Consider the following 18,687-nt stretch of genomic DNA (forward strand, 5'->3'; position numbering starts at 1 on the left):
TCTGTTGATGGACACTTAGGCTCTTTCCATGTTTTAGCTATTGTGGAGAGTGCTGCTATGAACATTGGGGTACATGTGCTCCTATGCATCAGCATTTCTGTATCCCTTGGGTAAATTCCTAGCAGTGCTATTGCTGGGTCATACGGGAGTTCTATTGTTAGTTTCCTGAGGAACCTCCACACTGTTTTCCAGAGGGGCTGTACCAGTTTACATTCCCACCAACAGTGTAGGAGGGTGCCCGTTTCTCCACATCCTCGCCAGCATCTAGAGTTCTCTGATTTGCTCATTTTAGCCACTCTGACTGGCGTGAGGTGGTATCTCAGTGTGGTTTTGATTTGTATTTCCCTGATGAGGAGGGATGCTGAACATCGTTTCATGTGTCTGTTGGCCATCTGGATGTCCTCTTTGGAGAAGTGTCTGTTCATATCTTCTGCCCATTTCTTCACTGGGTTGTTTGTGTTTCGGGTGTGTAGTTTGATGAGTTCCTTATATATTCTGGATATTAACCCTTTATCTGATATGTCATTTGCAACTATCTTTTCCCATTCCGTTGGTTGCCTATTAATTTTCTGGGTTGTTTCCTTGGCTGTGCAGAAGCTTTTAATCTTGATGAGGTCCCAATCATTTATTTTTGCTCTTGATTCCCTTTCTTCTGCCCATTTTTAATTGGATTATTTGTCTTTGGGTTGTTGAGTTTTACAAGTTCTTTATATAATATTTTGGATACTAACCCTTTATCAAATACGTAATTTGCAAGTATCTTCTATATCTTCTTCCATTCCATAAGTTGCCTTTTAGTTTTGTTGATTGTTTCCCTTGCTGTGCAGTAGCTTTTTATTTTGATGTAGCCCCAATAGTTTATTTTTGCTTTTATTTCCCTTGCCTCAGGACATATATCTAGAAAAATGTTGCTATGGCTGATGTCAGACAAATTGCTGCCTGTGCTCTCTTCTAGGATTTTTATGGTTTCAGGTTTCATATTTAGGTCTTTTATCCATTTTGCATTTGTTTTTGTGTATGGTATAAGAAAGTGATTCACTTTCATTCTTTCCTGTTTTGTCTAGAATTAATTGACCACAAATAGTTGTGAGTTCATTTCTGGATTTCCTATTCTGTTCCGCTGATCTATGTGTCTATTTTTATGCCAGTACCATATTGTTTTGATGATTACAGCTTCATAAGATAACCTGAAGTCTGGAATTGTGATGCCTCCAGCTCTATGTTTCTTTTTCAAAATAGCTTTGGCTATTTAGGGTCTTTTGTGGTTTCATATAAAATTTAGGATTTTTTCTTCTAGTTCTGTTACATTTCCATCTGCTATAGACTAAATATTTGTGTCATCCCCTGAATTCATATGTCAAACTGTAACCCCCAATATAGCCCTATTTGGAGATGGGGTTTCCAAGGAAGTAGTTAAGTTAAATGAAGTCACAGGGGTGGATCCTTATCCAATAGGGCTATCATCCTTATAAGAAGAGACACCATACAGCACGTGCTCACACACACACTCTCTGTCTCAGAACAGTGAGAAAATAAATTTCTGTTGTTTAAGCCACCCAGCTATATTTAGCATATATCTGTAAACATTTATATATAAAAATCTGCTCCCCCCCACCCCCACTCTTCCAGGGAAAGGTGGTAAAGGTCTTGGGCCACAAGTATACAGAACCAAATGATTAGCTATTATGGACACTGGTACTATAAATACCACTTTTCCTTGGCAACTAGCAATATTACAACTTCAATTTACACTTTTTTCAGTCTATATCATAAACTGTTTTCTAGAAATTCCCACTAAAACAACCACTTTAATATGAATGTAAACACAATGTTTTCAATCTGATATCACACACATTACAAAGCAAACACTTCAGCATCTCCCTCCCACCTTAAACCTTTGGAAACACCAAAATAATAGTCACCTGTCTGTCCTGCAGCCGTGTGGGCATGCTCTGGGCCTTCTGGAGTTTCTGAGTTATTAGTGTAACCAGAATAATCGTGGCATCTCAAGGGTCTCCTTGTCTCACCCCAGTAAGCATATGAACCCATAGCATCGTTCCGGAATGAATGAAGGTCACCACTATATTAAGTCATGCCCAAAGTTCTTAATAAAAGTCCACAGACCCTTGTGATCTGCTACCTTCCCTCCCTCTCCATATATTCCCCTTACCTCTTCTACCACCTCCATTCCCCTACACACACTCCAGCCCCACTAGCCTCATTTTTCTTCAGACACATCTGGCACTCCTGTCTTTGGGCTTTTACACTAGCTAGTCGCTGGAAGGGTCTCCTCTCAGATAACCATATGGTCCACTTCTCAATCTTAGCTCCAATGTCACCTTCTCAGTAAGGCCTACCCAACCCCCTATTTATAATGGCACCACACCTCTGTGTTCTGGATGCTCTTTACCCTGCTCAATTTTTCCCCACCATACTCATCACTTCCTAAAATACAACATCATGGAATTACTTCTTCCTTCTGCCAGGGTAAAGATCCCTCTCTCTTTCGTTTACTGCTTATACCCCTGGTGCCTTGCACACACTATGTTCTACCAATACTTTTTGAATGACAAATAAGGTAAAGAACAGTTGAATGTAACAGTTTGCTTTCACTAGACCATGACTCATAACTGAATAAGCCACATCTTCAATGGGAGAGAAGCTGATCCTGTGATTCTGTATCATCCTTAGAAGGCAATTGTTTTCTTTCATAAATGTAGACCACAGATCTTAGAATTTAAGGTTACTTAGGGGTGATCAGTTCAACATCAACCCCTAACTTTAGGTAGCCAATGCCAACACACCTCTGGGTGATGAACTGCCCTGTGCAGAGGCGGGTCTAAGGCCCAGAGAGGTCCCTTCATAGAAGGCCACACCAGAGTTCGCAGCACTTTTCAAGGAGAGTAGTTAGGGGCCTCCAGTCAAATATCTCCTAACAGACTGTATTAGCAGGAGGAGAGCTGTAGGTTTCAGGCACTGTCTCCAGCATGTTCCTTCCACTGAAGACCCCTATACATGGAGGGACCTGTGAATCAATCCACTGTCCACGTGATCTGTCCCCACTTACCCCTCTCATGTCACTTCCCATCTCTCTCTACTCCAGCCACACTGGCCTCCTCACTGATACCAACCAACACCAGGCATGCGCCACTCAAAGTTCTGAACCTGCTCTTCCCTTTTCTGGCAGTGCCCTCCGCAGGACAGACACAGGTGACCTTCCTCACGTCTTCCAGGCTGCTGCCCACCCTGCAGATCACACGGCAGCCACCCTTCACCCTGCACTCTCTGTCCCCATCCTTCTTACCTGGCCTCATTCATCTTTTCATCACAGGTACCACCACCTGCCATTCTCTTTCTTAGGTGTTTGCTTTCTGTCTCCTTCCACTAGAACGTAAGCTCTATGGCAGTCAAGGGTTTTGTTTCGTTCCTGTTACAGCCCTACTGCTTAGAACAATACCTGGCACATAATACGTATTTAATAAATACTTGTTGAATACATGAATGAATCAAAGAATAAACGGTTAGTCCCTTTTTTGCTATTAAACCTGTTTCAGCTTTTTTTTTTTTTTAAAGGAAATACTACCTTCATAACAGATTTACAAAGTTACATATTTGAATTTTAAGATCCTTCAGGTATATTATTTTGGGATGTATATACACTAATATATGCCTATATGGATAGTATTCACTGTTTGATATGGGGTGATTTTTAAAAAAATATAATTTACCTAGAGATCTCACCACAATATAGTAGTGATTCCAACAAGTGAGTTAACCTACCCCAAATTACATGATTAGAACTTGACAAAGCTGGAATCCAGCCCAGGGTTTGCTTATTCCTTGGCCCATGATGCTTCCACTATGCCATACAGTCAAAACCGGTACCATTCCTAACATGGGCTGGTATGTGTTTATCATGCCTAATAACTTACACAGTATCCTTTCTATGTAATTAAGCTTTATTTACTCTGTCATTTATTCTTTCTTGTATCATTAGACCATGCCTTGAAAAAAATGGTTAAACTGTGTATAACTAGCCAAATCAATGTTTATAAAAAGTAACAAAATGAATTACTTCTTTAAAGTTTTTTCCTTCCGGGATAGACCCAAAAGATCACAGTAGTAATAGACACTAAAACAAAAGTCAAAAACCTATGCTCACCTGATCAGCCCTCGATACATAATATATTCACACCATCTGTCTTGATCTGTGCTGTCAATATCCTAAATAAAGAACAGAGAAGAGAATGTTTAAAGCATAAAAAAAAGTGCTCTATTCTGAATTGCCAAGGAAATGTGTGAAGGACAGTAATAAATATGCTTTTGTGCATGCTGTTTTCTCTGCCTCACTCCTAGTGATCCGTCAAGGTCCAAATTATTTATTCATCCTACAGACATTTCTGGAGCACCTACTGGACGCCATCTAGGCCCTGCACTGGGTGCTGGGGGTACAAAGGGGAAGGTGGTCTACAGAGAGGGTTGGGTAGGTGAATCAGCACACAGGCGCTGGCTTCCTGTGGCTTTCCATGTCTTTCATCCCAAGCAGAACTGGCTGCATCCCACCGGTCATGCTATGCAATACGTTATACACACTGGCTACACCATTCTGTACAGTTATTTGTTTATAGGTCCCCACCCTCCCCTTCCTGAGCGGAGGGACCCTTCATCACGTTGGCTCCCTGGTACTTAGCACAACGCCTGGCATTCGGCAGGAGCTCAGTCTGTTTGTTAAATTGAATCATTGGAAATAAACACATTTGGGAAGTAATCATGAGTCTTTTAGATGTTGAAAGCTTAAGACCGGTGTTATTTTTCAGCAGAGAAGGAGAACATAAACATATTCTTTTTCTGTAATGTGCTGGGAAAACTCTAAATATGAAACTTATATACTGAACACATTTCCTCCTTCTTTTTAAAAATCCTATCAGTAAAAAATATTCTCACTTTTGATCATTTCTCAATTTTACTATTAAAATTTAACTTAAAACATGTTTTAAAATCACTAAAAGAAAACACAATTTATTATCTATTTCTTCATTTTTTTCATAAGCTTACTGGTAAACACAAAGATGCTTGTTAATTTTTACTATTATTTATACGCCACAGTCACATCCACACATTTAAATGCCTCTGCATACATGGAAAAAATTATAATACATTTCAAAAATTAAACTTTAAAACATTAATGATGAAGAAAGCAAATAAAATGGAAAGAGTACTATCTGGTTTGCCTTGGAAAGAAATAAAAATGTAGTCACTCAGCTGTATATACTGGGAACCATAAACTACGAATACGTTTAACTGTCGTGTTTTTTATTAGATTTTAAAAAGATGCTGTCAAATTTTAAGACTGCAGAATTCAAATACTCATTTCTTAAAGAGAAAAATCTGTTCATCCAAGCATTTATGATTAAAACTCCTCTCTGCATTAATAAACTTCCTAATAGAAAAAGCAATATAAGAATTCACTGCCAGTCTTGACACAGCTTTTGACCATGATAGTGGTGACCAACAGAGGATTAAATAAAAATCAAATAAAATTCCTCTTCCTTAACACCATCCAAAGCCCTTAGACACACACACACACACACACACACACACACACACACACACAGTATAAGAAATCCTTCTCTTATTAGGATGCAATTTTCCTTAGACTTGCCCAATATCGTCATCTACCATTCTTTTTTACTTTATAGACCATGTACTCACACATTTATCTTATTTGATTTTATGCGGGGCGCCTGGGTAGCTCAGTCAGTTAGCTGTCTGACTTCGGCTCAGGTCATGATCTCACTGTTTGTGGGTTCAAGCCCCACATCGGGCTCTGTGCTGACAGCTAGCTCAGAGCCTGGAGTCAGTTTCAGATTCTGTGTCTCCCTCTCTCTCTGACCCTCCGCTGCAAATGCGCGCTCTCTCTCTCTCTCTCTCAGAAATAAATAAAACATTTTATTTTATGTATACAGCCAGATGCACATAATACATATACATATACAGAGCTACCACTTCCTGAGGTCCCTCTACCTGCAAGGTTGACATTATCTTATATTTCATCCTCATATCCATCCTGTGATACAACAGATATTACTCTCACCACTTTACAGATAGGGCCACTGAGGCCTGGAAATTTTAAATAGCTTGTCCCCAGGTCACACAGCTGGTAAATGCAGCACCGGTTGGGCTAATGAGACCACATGGAGAGAGGGAACCAGCCGATGACCAGCACCAAAGCCCCAGGCATGTGAATGGGACCATCTTAGAACCCCCAGCCACAGCCACCAGCTGACTACAGAAGCAAATCCAGGAACGAACAGAAAACCCACAAAATCAAAGGAATCTTAAATTATTGTTCTTTTAAGCCACTAAGGTTTGCAGTGTTTTGTTACACAGTACTAAGTAACTGATGCAGCCTCTGACTCCATACCTATCAGGATTTCCTTTTATTCTTTGGGCCTCTCCTTAATCTCTCTTCTGAAATAATCTCCCTTTTCTTCCCTCACCATCATCCCATGATAGCCCCATTAATGTTTATTTAATTTGTCGGGGGGTAGGTGCAGAGAGAGATGTAGACACAGAACCTGAAGCAGGCTCCAGGCTCTGAGCTGTCAGCAGTGAGCCCGACGTGGGGCTCGAAGCCACAAAACTGTGAGATCATGACCTGAGCTGAAGTTGGACGCTGGCACCCAGGTGCTCCGATAGCCACATTAAATGCAATGTTATCAGGAGTTTTGTCTTTCCTTCTATACTTCTCTAACTCAGCAGCAGTACCACCCACTTTCATGGTTTCCATGATTACCTAGATGGAGGCAGTTCCTTCATCTAAATTTCTAGTCCTGATTGGTCTCCCCAATTCCAAATCCATATATCCAGCTACCTGTTGGACATCTCCAATAATAGCTCATAGATGCCTTGAGTTAGTCTAGAGCCAAATTTATTATCATCTTTGCAAAACCCTTCTTTCTTCAGTATTCTCTAATAATGTCACCATCATAAACCCTTTGACCAAAGCCAAAATCAGTGGTCTATCTTGACTCTATTTCCTGCTTTATCCACTGTCACAGGGATTCACTCATCTCCCCTATAGGTGGCTGCCTTTCTCCCCAAGTTGTAGTATTTTTAGCTGCTGGGTGTATATCAAGATTTAAGAGTGTACCTCCCAACTTCTTATACATCCAGTCAACGATATTGGAGGTCAGTTTGCTGGAATTTGCCTTTAGAGATAACTTGCATGTGCTCTTGGATCTTTCTTTATCCCTTCCTCTATCTTGCTAGCTAGAGCATGGATGCTGCCATCATGGACCATGAGGCAAATTTGGGAAGAGAGACCTGGTAAAGTGATGCCACAGGATGGAAGGACCACATTCCTGACACCATGGAGCGTACCAGTACTGTCCAGACTTTTACGTAAAGAAAGATAGTAATAAAAAGTATTTTAAAAAAAAATTTAAGGGGCACCTGGGTGGCTCAGTTAAGAGTCCGATTTTAGCTGTCAGGATCATGGTTCATCAGACTCTGTGCTGACAGCTCAGAGCCTGGAGCCTGCTTCAGATTCTGTGTCTCCCTCTCTCTCTCTGCCCCTCCCCCGCTTGTGCTCTCTCTCTCTCAAAAACAAATTTCAAAATATTTTTAAAATATTTTAAAAGGGGCACCTGAGTGGCTCAGTTGGTTAAGCATCCTGTTTCAGCTCAGGTCATGATCTCACAGTTCTTGTTCGAGCCCCGCATCAGGCTCTGTGTTGACAGCTGGGAGCCTGGAGTCTGCTTTGGATTCTGTGTCTCCCTCTCTCTCCGCCCCTCCCCTGCTTGTGCTCTGTCTCTCTCTCTTTTCTCAAAAATAAATATACATCAAAAAATTTTTAATATATTTTCAATAATAAAAATAAAAACAAAACAAAAAAAAAGAAATACAGTTCTCTCCTACTTCAGCCACAGTAGAAACCCTATTCACACCACACTCCTTCTCATTTGTCTTTCCAAGCACTTGGGAAAATAGGCAAACTTTTTTCTCTGCAAATATCTCCAGAAGATGAAGTTGGAAACAAAACGTAAAGAACCAAGAAATCTACATAGGGCTTAATGAAATATAACAATTACATTTGTCATTATAAACTATTGCACTTATGAGCATTCTAGTGTATATACGTCTCAAGGATTTGATTTGTGTGTCAATTCCCCAGAGCATGATTATATCCGGGTATACTGACAAATTCAGGTTTCAGACCCAAACAGGTGAGGACTAAATCCAGTTAGTGAGGCACTGTAAGACTGACCGGCCAGCCTCTCTGCATATTTCATTCTATCTTTTACTCTCAACATCATAATCAACTTGCATAATGTGTCAGATTGTATTTCCTAAGCATGGCTACGATAACCCACTTCCCATATGGTATTCTTATAACGTGGCTTTGATTCTCCTCCCAAGGACATGATGGGATTTCTGTTTCTCCCACTCAAATGTAAGCAGGCTTCTGATGATGACAGGAGGTCACACTAGGTCACTTGCAAGGCTAGGCCACACAAGGCAATACAACTTCTTCCTGGATCTCTTTGAGACACACTCTGAGAACCCAGCCGTCTGCAGGGAGGAAGCCCACATTAGCCATGGAGAGAAACCAGACCCTGCACCCAAAGCCCAAACTGGGCTCCTGGTCAACAGCCAAGAGCAACATGCCACCTGAGAGTCCTCTGCAGAGTGGACCCTCTGGTCCCCGCTTGAGCCACATCTCTGTGTGAAGCAGAGATGAGCTCTGCCCTCCCAGCCCTGTCCAAATTGCAGGTCTGTGAGCAAATGAGGACTGCTGTTGTTTAATGCCGCTCTGTTTCTTGGTTTTCTATGCAGCAGTACATAACCAGAATACCTAGTAAATTGTTGCACTGGGGTTTTTCCTAAACATGAAGAAGAAACATTTTACTTAAGAAATCAGAAATCCTATTAAGATTATGTTACCTTCACGTTGCCGTGTTCAATGAGCTGTGTATAATCCCTGGAACCAGGTGCTGAAGTGATATATCCCAGAAATATCACTTGATTAGAGCTGTTTTTCAGTAGTTTTGAAACAGCAATAGCCTGAAGTTTCCTGTCAAGGTCATCTCTAAAATGCAAAAATGTACTTCTTTTTAAAAAATGTACTTCTTCATTGTATTTGCAAGACAATTTTTAAAAAGCACTAGGTATCTAAGTTCCCAAAGAATGTTTTCAAACAGTACACAAACCCGGAGTACTTCCTACTTGGACAAATGACTTAATGTTATGCAAACGAACAAGACAGAGACACAGGGCTTCAGGTGGGTAGGCTGACAAACTTTGGACTAAGAACATGATCTTTCCCCACAAACTAGTTGGAGTCAAGTTGATTTAAATACCTATTCTAAAACCACATTTGCTCAAATTTTCATCAGAAGAAACTGTATCAGTAGTCTGAGACCTGATCACCAGTATTACAGCTAAAGACTAGTAAACAAAAATAATAATTATTATTATAATAAATAGAATTTAAAAAGAGCAAGTAGTACTGGTAAGACAGAGAAACCTAACACTCACAAAGCATACCAGGCTCATGTAACCTCCCTAGCTCCATCAGCTGAACACGTTTTAAAAGCCTCCCAGGCTTCACCTGGTCAAATGCTAGCTAAACATGATGCTTTTATTAGTCTAAGCACTGTGGTGTGTAACTGAGATAATTAGGTAGGTACAGCATGCTTTTAAGGGTTTTATAGTTGGTCTGTTTGGGAAAAACAGGGATATCATATTTGACATGATCCAGACAGGAAAACTGCAATCACTCTAGGTGTTTCAAATAGGGTGAATTTAATATAGGAAATTGGTTAACTACATGATGGGAGGCAAAACAGGGGTCAGTGAGGCAACCAGAGTTTAGCAACCAGTACCTACTGTCGGGCTAGAGGGACAATAACAGGAGATGATATTCCCAGAGTCTGCAAGCCAGCCATGGAGGAGGCCGCCCAGAGGTTGCTGGGGCTCTCTAGGGAGAAGCTAGAGCCACAGGAGAGACTCAGCTGCAGCCAGAGACAACAGAGAAAGCAGAAGAGAGAGAGAATGAGAAACACCTCTTCTCTTCTCCTGCCCTCCGGCCTTGAATTAATGTCCTCCATTAGCTAGACCAACCCAGCAGCCAGAAGGCAACAGGCTCTGGGAAATATGGTTCCCTGCGATGTTTAGCCAAGAGGGACACAAGCCAGGAATGGATCCAAGAGCAAGCAGGCAGTAGAACCGACATGGGCATTTATAGAGAAAGGTAGCTAATAAATGACTATTAAGTAAAAACCAAAACAAAGACAAAAACAATGACAAAGGCAAACAGGCATCACCAAGTACGAAGAAGATTGGAGAAACCTCATTGAGATAGGAAAGTAGGATCTGAAGACAGAACTAAGCTTCAATAATAATGTATGGACAGCTGAGTACCATTCAAAGATGCCTTAAGAAACAGAAGAGTGAAGAGAATGACCATTTATTAAACATCTTTGATACTGAATATTCACAGGACTTAGAGGCAGGCATTAGCTCTATTTTTAAATGATGTTAAGTAACATGTTTATGGTTATTTTCCAACTGCCCTGTCTGGATCTGTTCTCAGCCCTTCTCTGTGCCCTGAGAAGCTAACCCACACAGATTTCATGTCCTGGGCTCCCTTTTCTGCTGATTTCCAGTTAGGTTTGGTCAACTAGAGGTACCAGCAGGAGATAAAAAAAAAAGAGGAGAGAGAAGTTGTGGTATTTCTTCCCCGTTAGCTGCATTCTTTACGCCTTGTGTCCCCTCTTCCTGAATACTATAGTATCTCTTATCTGTTCTTTTGACCCTTCCAGCATCTTGGTAGATAGTCCCTTATTTAGGTCTGCAGTGAATTCTGTTCCTTCTGATACAACTGGGATTCAAACCTGGGCTAAAGCATTCCAAGGTCACTGTACCATAGATTGTGTTGTCATGCAAATATACTTTAGCAACATATTTGGAAAATAATCTATGAGTTTGGTTTCATATTTTCTCAAGTGATAAATTTTATCCAGTGATAATAAAAATAAATAGTATATGTATGAGTATAAAGAAAGGAGAGGAAAGGTAATGGGGGAAAGAGAGGGAGAGAGCAAGAGAGAGAACACATTTTATATTTCCTTAACAGTTAATATGTGATCAGCCCAATAACCCTATAATGTGGGCTGGAAAAAATAATTTTATCCAATTCAGAAATAAAAGGACTAGAACTCCCTGAGGTTATCATACAACAAGACCAAAAGTATAACTACAGATTACAGATGCTGACTCTTTCTTCTTTCTACATTTATGATGTTACAGAAAACAAGCTGGAGATTAACTGGTGGCTCAGTTAATTACACAAGATAACATTGATTTTAGTTATGTGTACACCTAAATGCTTCTAAGAAATGCTGCTATTTCCTATTTATTGGTTGTAAAGAGGTATTTGTGTGGTCAATAATTTTAAAAATCTTGTTGAATCAGCTAAAAACATGCATAAGCATTCTATAATTCATTCCTAATATGACTTCATGTTTATATGCCATAACCAGTAGAAAATGAAATCTCTAAATATTTATGCACAGTAAGAATATTGTATCTACTATTGTAGAAAACAAAGGCAAATGAAAATATGTAAAGATGGCTTCACAAATCTTTTAACATATGAATGTCTTCATTTCACCTGTTGGAAGGCTACAGTGTTCATGGACAGGGTTTCTAAGGAGTGACACAGAACTGTGGCCCTCAGGGGAAAGACTGCACCCAGCACTGTGCCTGGGACATGGCAGATGTTTGATCTGTGTATGATGAATGAATTCTTTTTTGAGTTGCCCAATAGTCCTTACATTTAGGGTTATCTGATTTGGTTTAATAATAATGGCCAGTACTAATGGAGCACTTACTGTATTCACGTACTTATGCATGAGTTATTTAATTCTCACAGGAACCCTTTACATAGGATTATTGTCCCTGATTTACAGAGGAGAAAACTGAGGGCCAAGGTAATTAAATAACCTGGTGTAGGATACGCTTTCAATTAGGAGTCAAACCAGATTCTCTAAGTTCTGGAATCCATGCTTTTAACCACTCAAACACACTGCTTCCCTCCTGGAGCTACATCTCCTCAGTGTTAGCTAACATCCTCACTGCTGTTGTTGTCAGTGTGTGTGTGTGTGTGTGTGTGATTAAATCAAGTGAATAAGTGAGAACATGTGAAAGTTGTGGTATTGATTAGAGAGCTTTAAATATGGAGCTACATCTCCTCAGTGTTAGCTAACATCCTCACTGCTGTTGTTGTCAGTGTGTGTGTGTGTGTGTGTGTGATTAAATCAAGTGAATAAGTGAGAACATGTGAAAGTTGTGGTATTGATTAGAGAGCTTTAAATATGTACCTAGAGGGCGCCTGGGAAGCTCGGTTGATGAAGTAGTTAAGCATCTAACTCTTGATTTTGGCTCAGGTCATGATCTCATGGTTTGTGGGTTCAAACCCCAAGTCTGTCTCCATACTAACAGTGTAAAGCCTGCATGGTATTACCTCTCTCTCGCTCTCTCTGCCCCTTCCCCAGTTGCACAAGTACTCTCTCTCTGTCCCCTCCTCTGCTTATCCTTGCTCTCTGTCGAAGTTAAAAAAAATTTTTTTTAATATGTACTTAATAGAAAGTTAGAAAAGGTAATCCTTTCCTCCTCTTTTCCAAACACACACAGGGCTATCTTTAGTCTTCTTTCAAGTTTATTCTTTACATGTTGGAGGTTGGAGGGGTTGAAAAGGGCAGGGGGGAAAAGCAAAGGAAAAATGGGAAGGACTTTATTCAACTGTCTCTCAGGTTAAGACCTTGCAACTTTAAACATAAAAGTGTCTATTTTTTAAAAGCTAACCCCAGTGCAATTTAAGGCCAGTGGAATGATTTTGGAATGGCTGTACTTGCTACATGAGAATTACTGAGAGAAACAGAGGCATTTCTTCAAATAGCTTTCTAAAGAGATATGGACCATCATCTGTATCATCTGTCCTCTGAACACCATTTTTATTTCTAAGAAGACAAGCAAGAGTCTGGTTCACATAATTACATTTGGATGGTTTGTTTATATTACTAAGCGCTGATTTAGTTCCGAAAATATTCAAGTATGTCTTCCCAGAGCCACATGATGCTGTGAAAAAAAAGTGAGGTAAGAGGCAAATAAGGGTAGTAGACATTAGTTTCGTTTAAGTGAAACTTCCAGTAAAACCGTGTTGTTTTAATGTTCTGTATGTCACTTCAAAGCCCTGTGGCCTCTTGTCATGAATGTGGATAGGCCTTATATGCCCTGGTATATAGCTCTTTATGTTACTGTTTTCAATTATTATTATTACAGAATGTTTAGTATGGCAGAGTATGAAATATATACTTTTATCTTTGCTTTTATAATATATTGTTAGCATCATTCATGATTTATTCAGTACTAAGTCATTGGCTGTAAATGTTATCCTTTGGGGATAAAATTCATTCCCCATTCCTTGTGTCTCCTTATAGAAGGACTTGCTTAGAAAACCATGTCTGGCCTCTATCCCCCACTTTTACACTCAGGGAGACTTTTCTAACTAGTTGAGTTTGGCAGAACTAACTGGGCATGGTTGTCTCAAATCCTTCCTCTCTCTTCTCCTTGGAACCTGCCAGTTTGCTGACAGGGTATTTCTGGGTAGCCTCTCTACCAAGACCCGAGTTTGACAGGGCACACCTAACACCCACCGGTGGGTCAGCTGCTTTGGGGGAGTCAGTTCCATGTACTGGGGGACATATTAGCAGGTCCATCAAGACACACTCAAGCCATGTCGTCCACATAGGTTCATCAGAATTAAGGGATATTCTGATGTCCCTGCCAAACCCCTCTACCTACCCAGCAGTGGACTGTGAAAACATGAGGGAAAAGGAGTATCATTTAGTGCCCTCAAATCCCAACAGTACTTCCAACTGTAATAATCCTGTAGGAAAAGAATATTTCATTTTTCTGTAGTCTAGTTTGCCATGTGGTCCTGAGTATATGCAGGCTCTGAGTTAGGTCTGCCTAGTGCCTCATTGCTTGACACTCTCAGACAAGTCATCTAACCTCTCTCAGTCTAGAATCTTTCTCTGTAAAATGGGGCTATAATGGTACTAACTTTATACCGAGTAAGGATTAAATTCAATAATGTTCTTAGCACAGCACCCGCTCGGCCATTGCTGGCTAACACAGCCATTGTTGCTGCTCTGCACCATCACTAAGGACCACCCACATCTCAAATGTTTTATGCTTCATTTTTAAAACCAGCTACATAAGGAAAAATAGTTTGGGAAGAAAAAAAAGAAAAGTCAATACGTGGAAATGAGAGTAACATATTAATAATATTTCTCCGCATTTGTGTACTATTAGAAAGACCAAAGAAACCCACTCATAATTCCCAAAGTGTGTCACGACAAAATCCACCAGTTTGTCCGAGATGTTAACAGTCATTGTTATAGCCGGTGCGATCTCGCCCTCTGGTGACGGAAGAAGGTGATGCTCTGACTTCACAATCGGGTATCGGGACAAAACCATAATCCTGCATTGGAATGAAAAGAACCGTGTGCATCATTATTGGTCCCACCATATCCTGGAGATAGGACAAAGCACGTGTGTGTTCAAAGCACTAACATGGCAGTCTGAAACAGTACACTGCATCTCGGCTAGTAAGCATGCCTCTCTGTGTTGCTAAGCACAATGCCATCAACTCTGTTTTACAAAATGCTATGGAGACACGGAAAGGGCAGAATTAGTAATACACAAAATCTATTTTCCTTGCATTGTTACTCTGGCAACATATCTGCATAAACAATTCTAATATTAATCAACACATTTGGGAATGTATGATCTTGCCAGCAAGGACACAGAGTAACAATTTACAAAGTTAGAAATTACAAACTGTCCAATAAAGATATGAAAACAGGTTCTCCCTCACTCTAAGTCAAACAACTACATATGAAAAGGATGTGCAAAGCTCAGACCTCAGCCAGTTCTCTTCCCTGGTCCCTGGCTGCATGCACTATCTCTCTGGCCCCTCATGGAGTCCCTCCCACAGGACCACCTCTACAGTGATGTCATCTGAATCTGCACACATGTCCAGCTCCTCCTGTCCCATTCGACCCTCCATGCTGCACACAACAGCCTACTAGACGTCACTTGGCTGTCCAGAGGCATCCGAAATTCAGCACAATCTGGCTGCTTTGCCTACTTGTTCCCATCCCATTAAACAACATCTCCTATCAGGTGTTCAGGTAAAAAAAAAACAAAAAAAAAAAACAGAGAGGGTGCCCTTATCACTTCCTGACCCCTGATATCTAAACCATCAGTAAGTCCTGTCAGCTCTGTTCCAAAGTAGGCCTTAAATTTGCCCCTCCTCCCCTCCATGTCCATGGCTCCTACTGTCATCTCGCACCTGTGCTGGCACATCTACCTCATCACCTGTCTCCCTGCTTGCTCCCACTCTTGCCCCCAACAAGCTGTTTTTCTAGAAACAGCCAGAAGGACCTTTTTAAAATGTAAATCAGATCAGATGGCTCCCATTTAAAAAGCAGCCAATGGCTTCCCATCGAAATGAAATTACTCCATCCTCAGCATGGATTATGCAGCTTTCTAAGATCAGGGGCCTGCCCTCAACCTCATTTCTTACCAGTTCCCCTTCAGTCCCCACATTCAGGCCCACCAAGCCTGACCCTGCCTCAAGTCTTTACACTGGCAGTTCCCTCAGCTCTTCCCAAGGCTGGGTCCTAGGTCCTTCTCATGGTGAGGTCTGCAGAGAGCCCTTCCTGCCCATCCTGTCTACAGCGGCATCCCCTGCCCCTCCCACCCAGGCATGTTCCTTTTCTACATAGCACTTATCACTATTTCAAATTCTTATTTATTTCCATGTGTACATACTTATTTTCTGTTTCTTCATACTAGAACGTAAGCCCTATGAGGTCATCCAGGTCAGACATGCTTAGTGCTGTAAACCTCAGCTCCTACACTGAATGGTTTATAATGCTGAGGAACTGAAAATATCCAGCAACAGGGACACCACGAAAACGTCATGGAATGTGCATATCTTCAGCACCTCCTCGTCCCTCCCAGGAAGCACCCCGGGGGCATAGTCACAGGACTAAGGAATGACATCAACCAGACCCAGGCTTCCTGGTCTTCAGGGCTGAGTTCCCAAGTACACTCACCCCCAAGTGTGATCCCTTGTGCTTGGGCCAAAGTCGGTATAGAAACCCAACTTCTCTCCTAGCCACATGGTTAAGTCATTGTTCCCCATATAGGGCTTAGAAGCATCACTCTCCAAAATTGTGATGAAATCTGCACCTATGCAGAAAAAAAAATGTATGTAGTGATTAACCACAGCTGTGCAAAAACAGTAAAACTTTCTTTTTTTTTTTAATATTTTTATTTATTTCTAGGAGAGAGAGAGAGAGAGAGAGACAGCGTGAGCAGGGGAGGGTCAGAGAGAGAGGGAGACACAGACTCTGAAACAGGCTCCAGACTCCGAGCTGGCAGCCAGCACAGAGCCCGACGCGGGGCTCGAACCCACGAACCGCGAGATCATGACCTAAGCGAAAGTCGGACGCTTAACCGACTAAGCCACCCAGGCGCCCCTAAAACTTTCTTCTTTAATCCTTTGCTTTCCCTCATAAATCAAACAAGAAAGTAATTTCTAATGAGTCACTAAAGTGAAGTGGATTAGACCTGAGCTATAAGAGGAGTTTTCCCATGTGTAGAATGTAATTAAAACACGGGACGCCTGCAGAAAACACAGGAAAGGATGAAAGCGTATTTTAAATTTTCACTTTAAATTTTCAAATATTTTAACACCTTTCCCAAGATTTCAAATAAGCATAATGTCTGTCTCAAATACCCAACTTATATTCAGAAATACAAAGCGGTGTGCAATGGCATTTTATTCCTGGGAAAGCACTTCCATGGTATTGGCACAGAAGTCAGTTTACTGGTTTTCACTGACTCTGACCGGATGGTCCCTGGAAGCCAGTTTACTGGTTTTCACTGACTCTGACCAGATGGTGAAGGTGAAAGGCCATGGAAACTTCTCAGTGGCATTAGAATCATACAGACCCACAGCATAAGTATGTCTCAGGGACATGCTTATCATTAGGAACAACCAGAACAGTTTAGACCGTCACAAACCTCGCTCCACACTCCACAAAGTTGACCTAAGAACTAAATACCCACCCACTTAAAAAAATTTTTATTTTTTTTTTTAATTTATTTCTAAGAGAGAGAGGGAGGCAGCGTGAGCAGGGGAAGGTCAGAAAGAGAGGGAGATACAGACAGAATCTGAAACAGGCTCCAGGCTCTGAGCTAGCTGTCACCACAGAGCCCTAAGCGGGGCTCGAACCCACGAACCATGAGATCATAACCTGAGCCGAGGTCAGACGCCTAACCAACTGAGCCACCTAGGCACCCCTACCCGCCCCTTTTAAAGGATGCTTTGTACACAGATGTGCACCACACCCCAGGGCACAGAAACTCAAAAACTGGCCCTTAGGCTCTTAAAAGCAATGTGCTTCACAAATAAGCCCTCACTCTGACCCATTCTGCCTTTTAATCCGACTGCTTTCAGGTCCCCAATGTGAGTTCCCAAGCAACAGAAAGCACCAGGAAGAGTATCTCTAAGAGGAGAGGCCTGACAAGAATTTCCTGCAGATACTCAGTGTGCGGCTTTGTTCAGGATCAGCTGAGTTAACTGCTCTCAAAGACAGATGTGGTTATGGACACTTAATCCTTCTGCAGCTGCCTACCAAAATGAAGGCTTTTTATGAGATTAGTTTATGATCCTGCAAAGCCTCCTCCTATTCCTTATGATCTTGTTCAAAATAAAAATAACAGTGGTTTCTCAAAACCTGGAACTAATTCTGGTAAAAGACTTACCTGTTTGACTGAGCAGTTGAGCCGACCTTTCTAGACTGGACCATCCTTCGTTGTCATAGCCAAACCTTAAAGGCCAGATGGCAGCAGAGACCTCTGTGGCTGGTCCCTGAGGAGTAGTTTTAATAAGAATTTGCAATGACTCAGAACAACAGCAGCTCCAATCACCCAGTTTTCTCTCCACCTCTCTCTACCAAAATTCATATTTCAGCAAAGGACTTTTCTTAGTGAATTTGCCCACATTTAATTCATAAAATAGGGAGCTAGTTGCTAGATGATATTCTAATAATAAATCTTCTATGAACTTCCAGCATAAGCTTGGAAGTGAGGAGGAATATTTGGAAAGTGAACATTTACAATAAGTATTGTTTATAATAGCAAAAAATTAGAAACAACCCAGCTGTTGTTTCAATGGGAAAAATAGGAAAATGGATAAATAAATGGTGCCATATACCTATAATGGAATGCTACCCAGCCCCAATAAATGAGTCAGGGATGAATCTTATGAAAGTGATTTTAAGTAAAAAAGTAAGTTGCAAAATGTATGTCAGATGTCATTTAGGTAAAGTCAAAAACATGGAACAAACAATACTGTCTGGGGCTACATTAAAGGTAAGAACAATATAAAGAAATGTATGAAAATGATAAACACCATATTCCAAATAGAGGTAACCGTTGCACAGAGGAAGATGGAGATCATAGAGGGATATGCAAAGTCCTTCCACGTATTTGTAAAGCAGCCTGCTGATTCTGAGTCATACATATTGTTACACCCCTACA

General features: G+C 41.1%; 1 protein-coding gene across 1 annotated transcript in view; it reads right to left on the reverse strand.

The window, feature by feature from the left end:
- CWH43 (cell wall biogenesis 43 C-terminal homolog) overlaps nt 1–18,687 on the reverse strand; it is a 59,485-nt gene that overhangs the window by 7,601 nt on the left and 33,197 nt on the right. Inside the window, exons 10-14 of the mRNA XM_077757800.1 lie at nt 17,911–18,016; nt 16,194–16,329; nt 14,402–14,551; nt 8,947–9,091; nt 4,163–4,224 (exon numbers count right to left, since the gene is read on the reverse strand). Coding sequence (XP_077613926.1) covers nt 4,163–4,224; nt 8,947–9,091; nt 14,402–14,551; nt 16,194–16,329; nt 17,911–18,016 — 599 coding nt within the window. The remainder of the gene's footprint in view (nt 1–4,162; nt 4,225–8,946; nt 9,092–14,401; nt 14,552–16,193; nt 16,330–17,910; nt 18,017–18,687) is intronic.

This window comes from Crocuta crocuta, unplaced genomic scaffold, assembly GCF_008692635.1.
Source record: "Crocuta crocuta isolate KB4526 unplaced genomic scaffold, BGI_CrCroc_1.0 scaffold282, whole genome shotgun sequence".
NCBI lineage: Eukaryota > Metazoa > Chordata > Mammalia > Carnivora > Hyaenidae > Crocuta > Crocuta crocuta.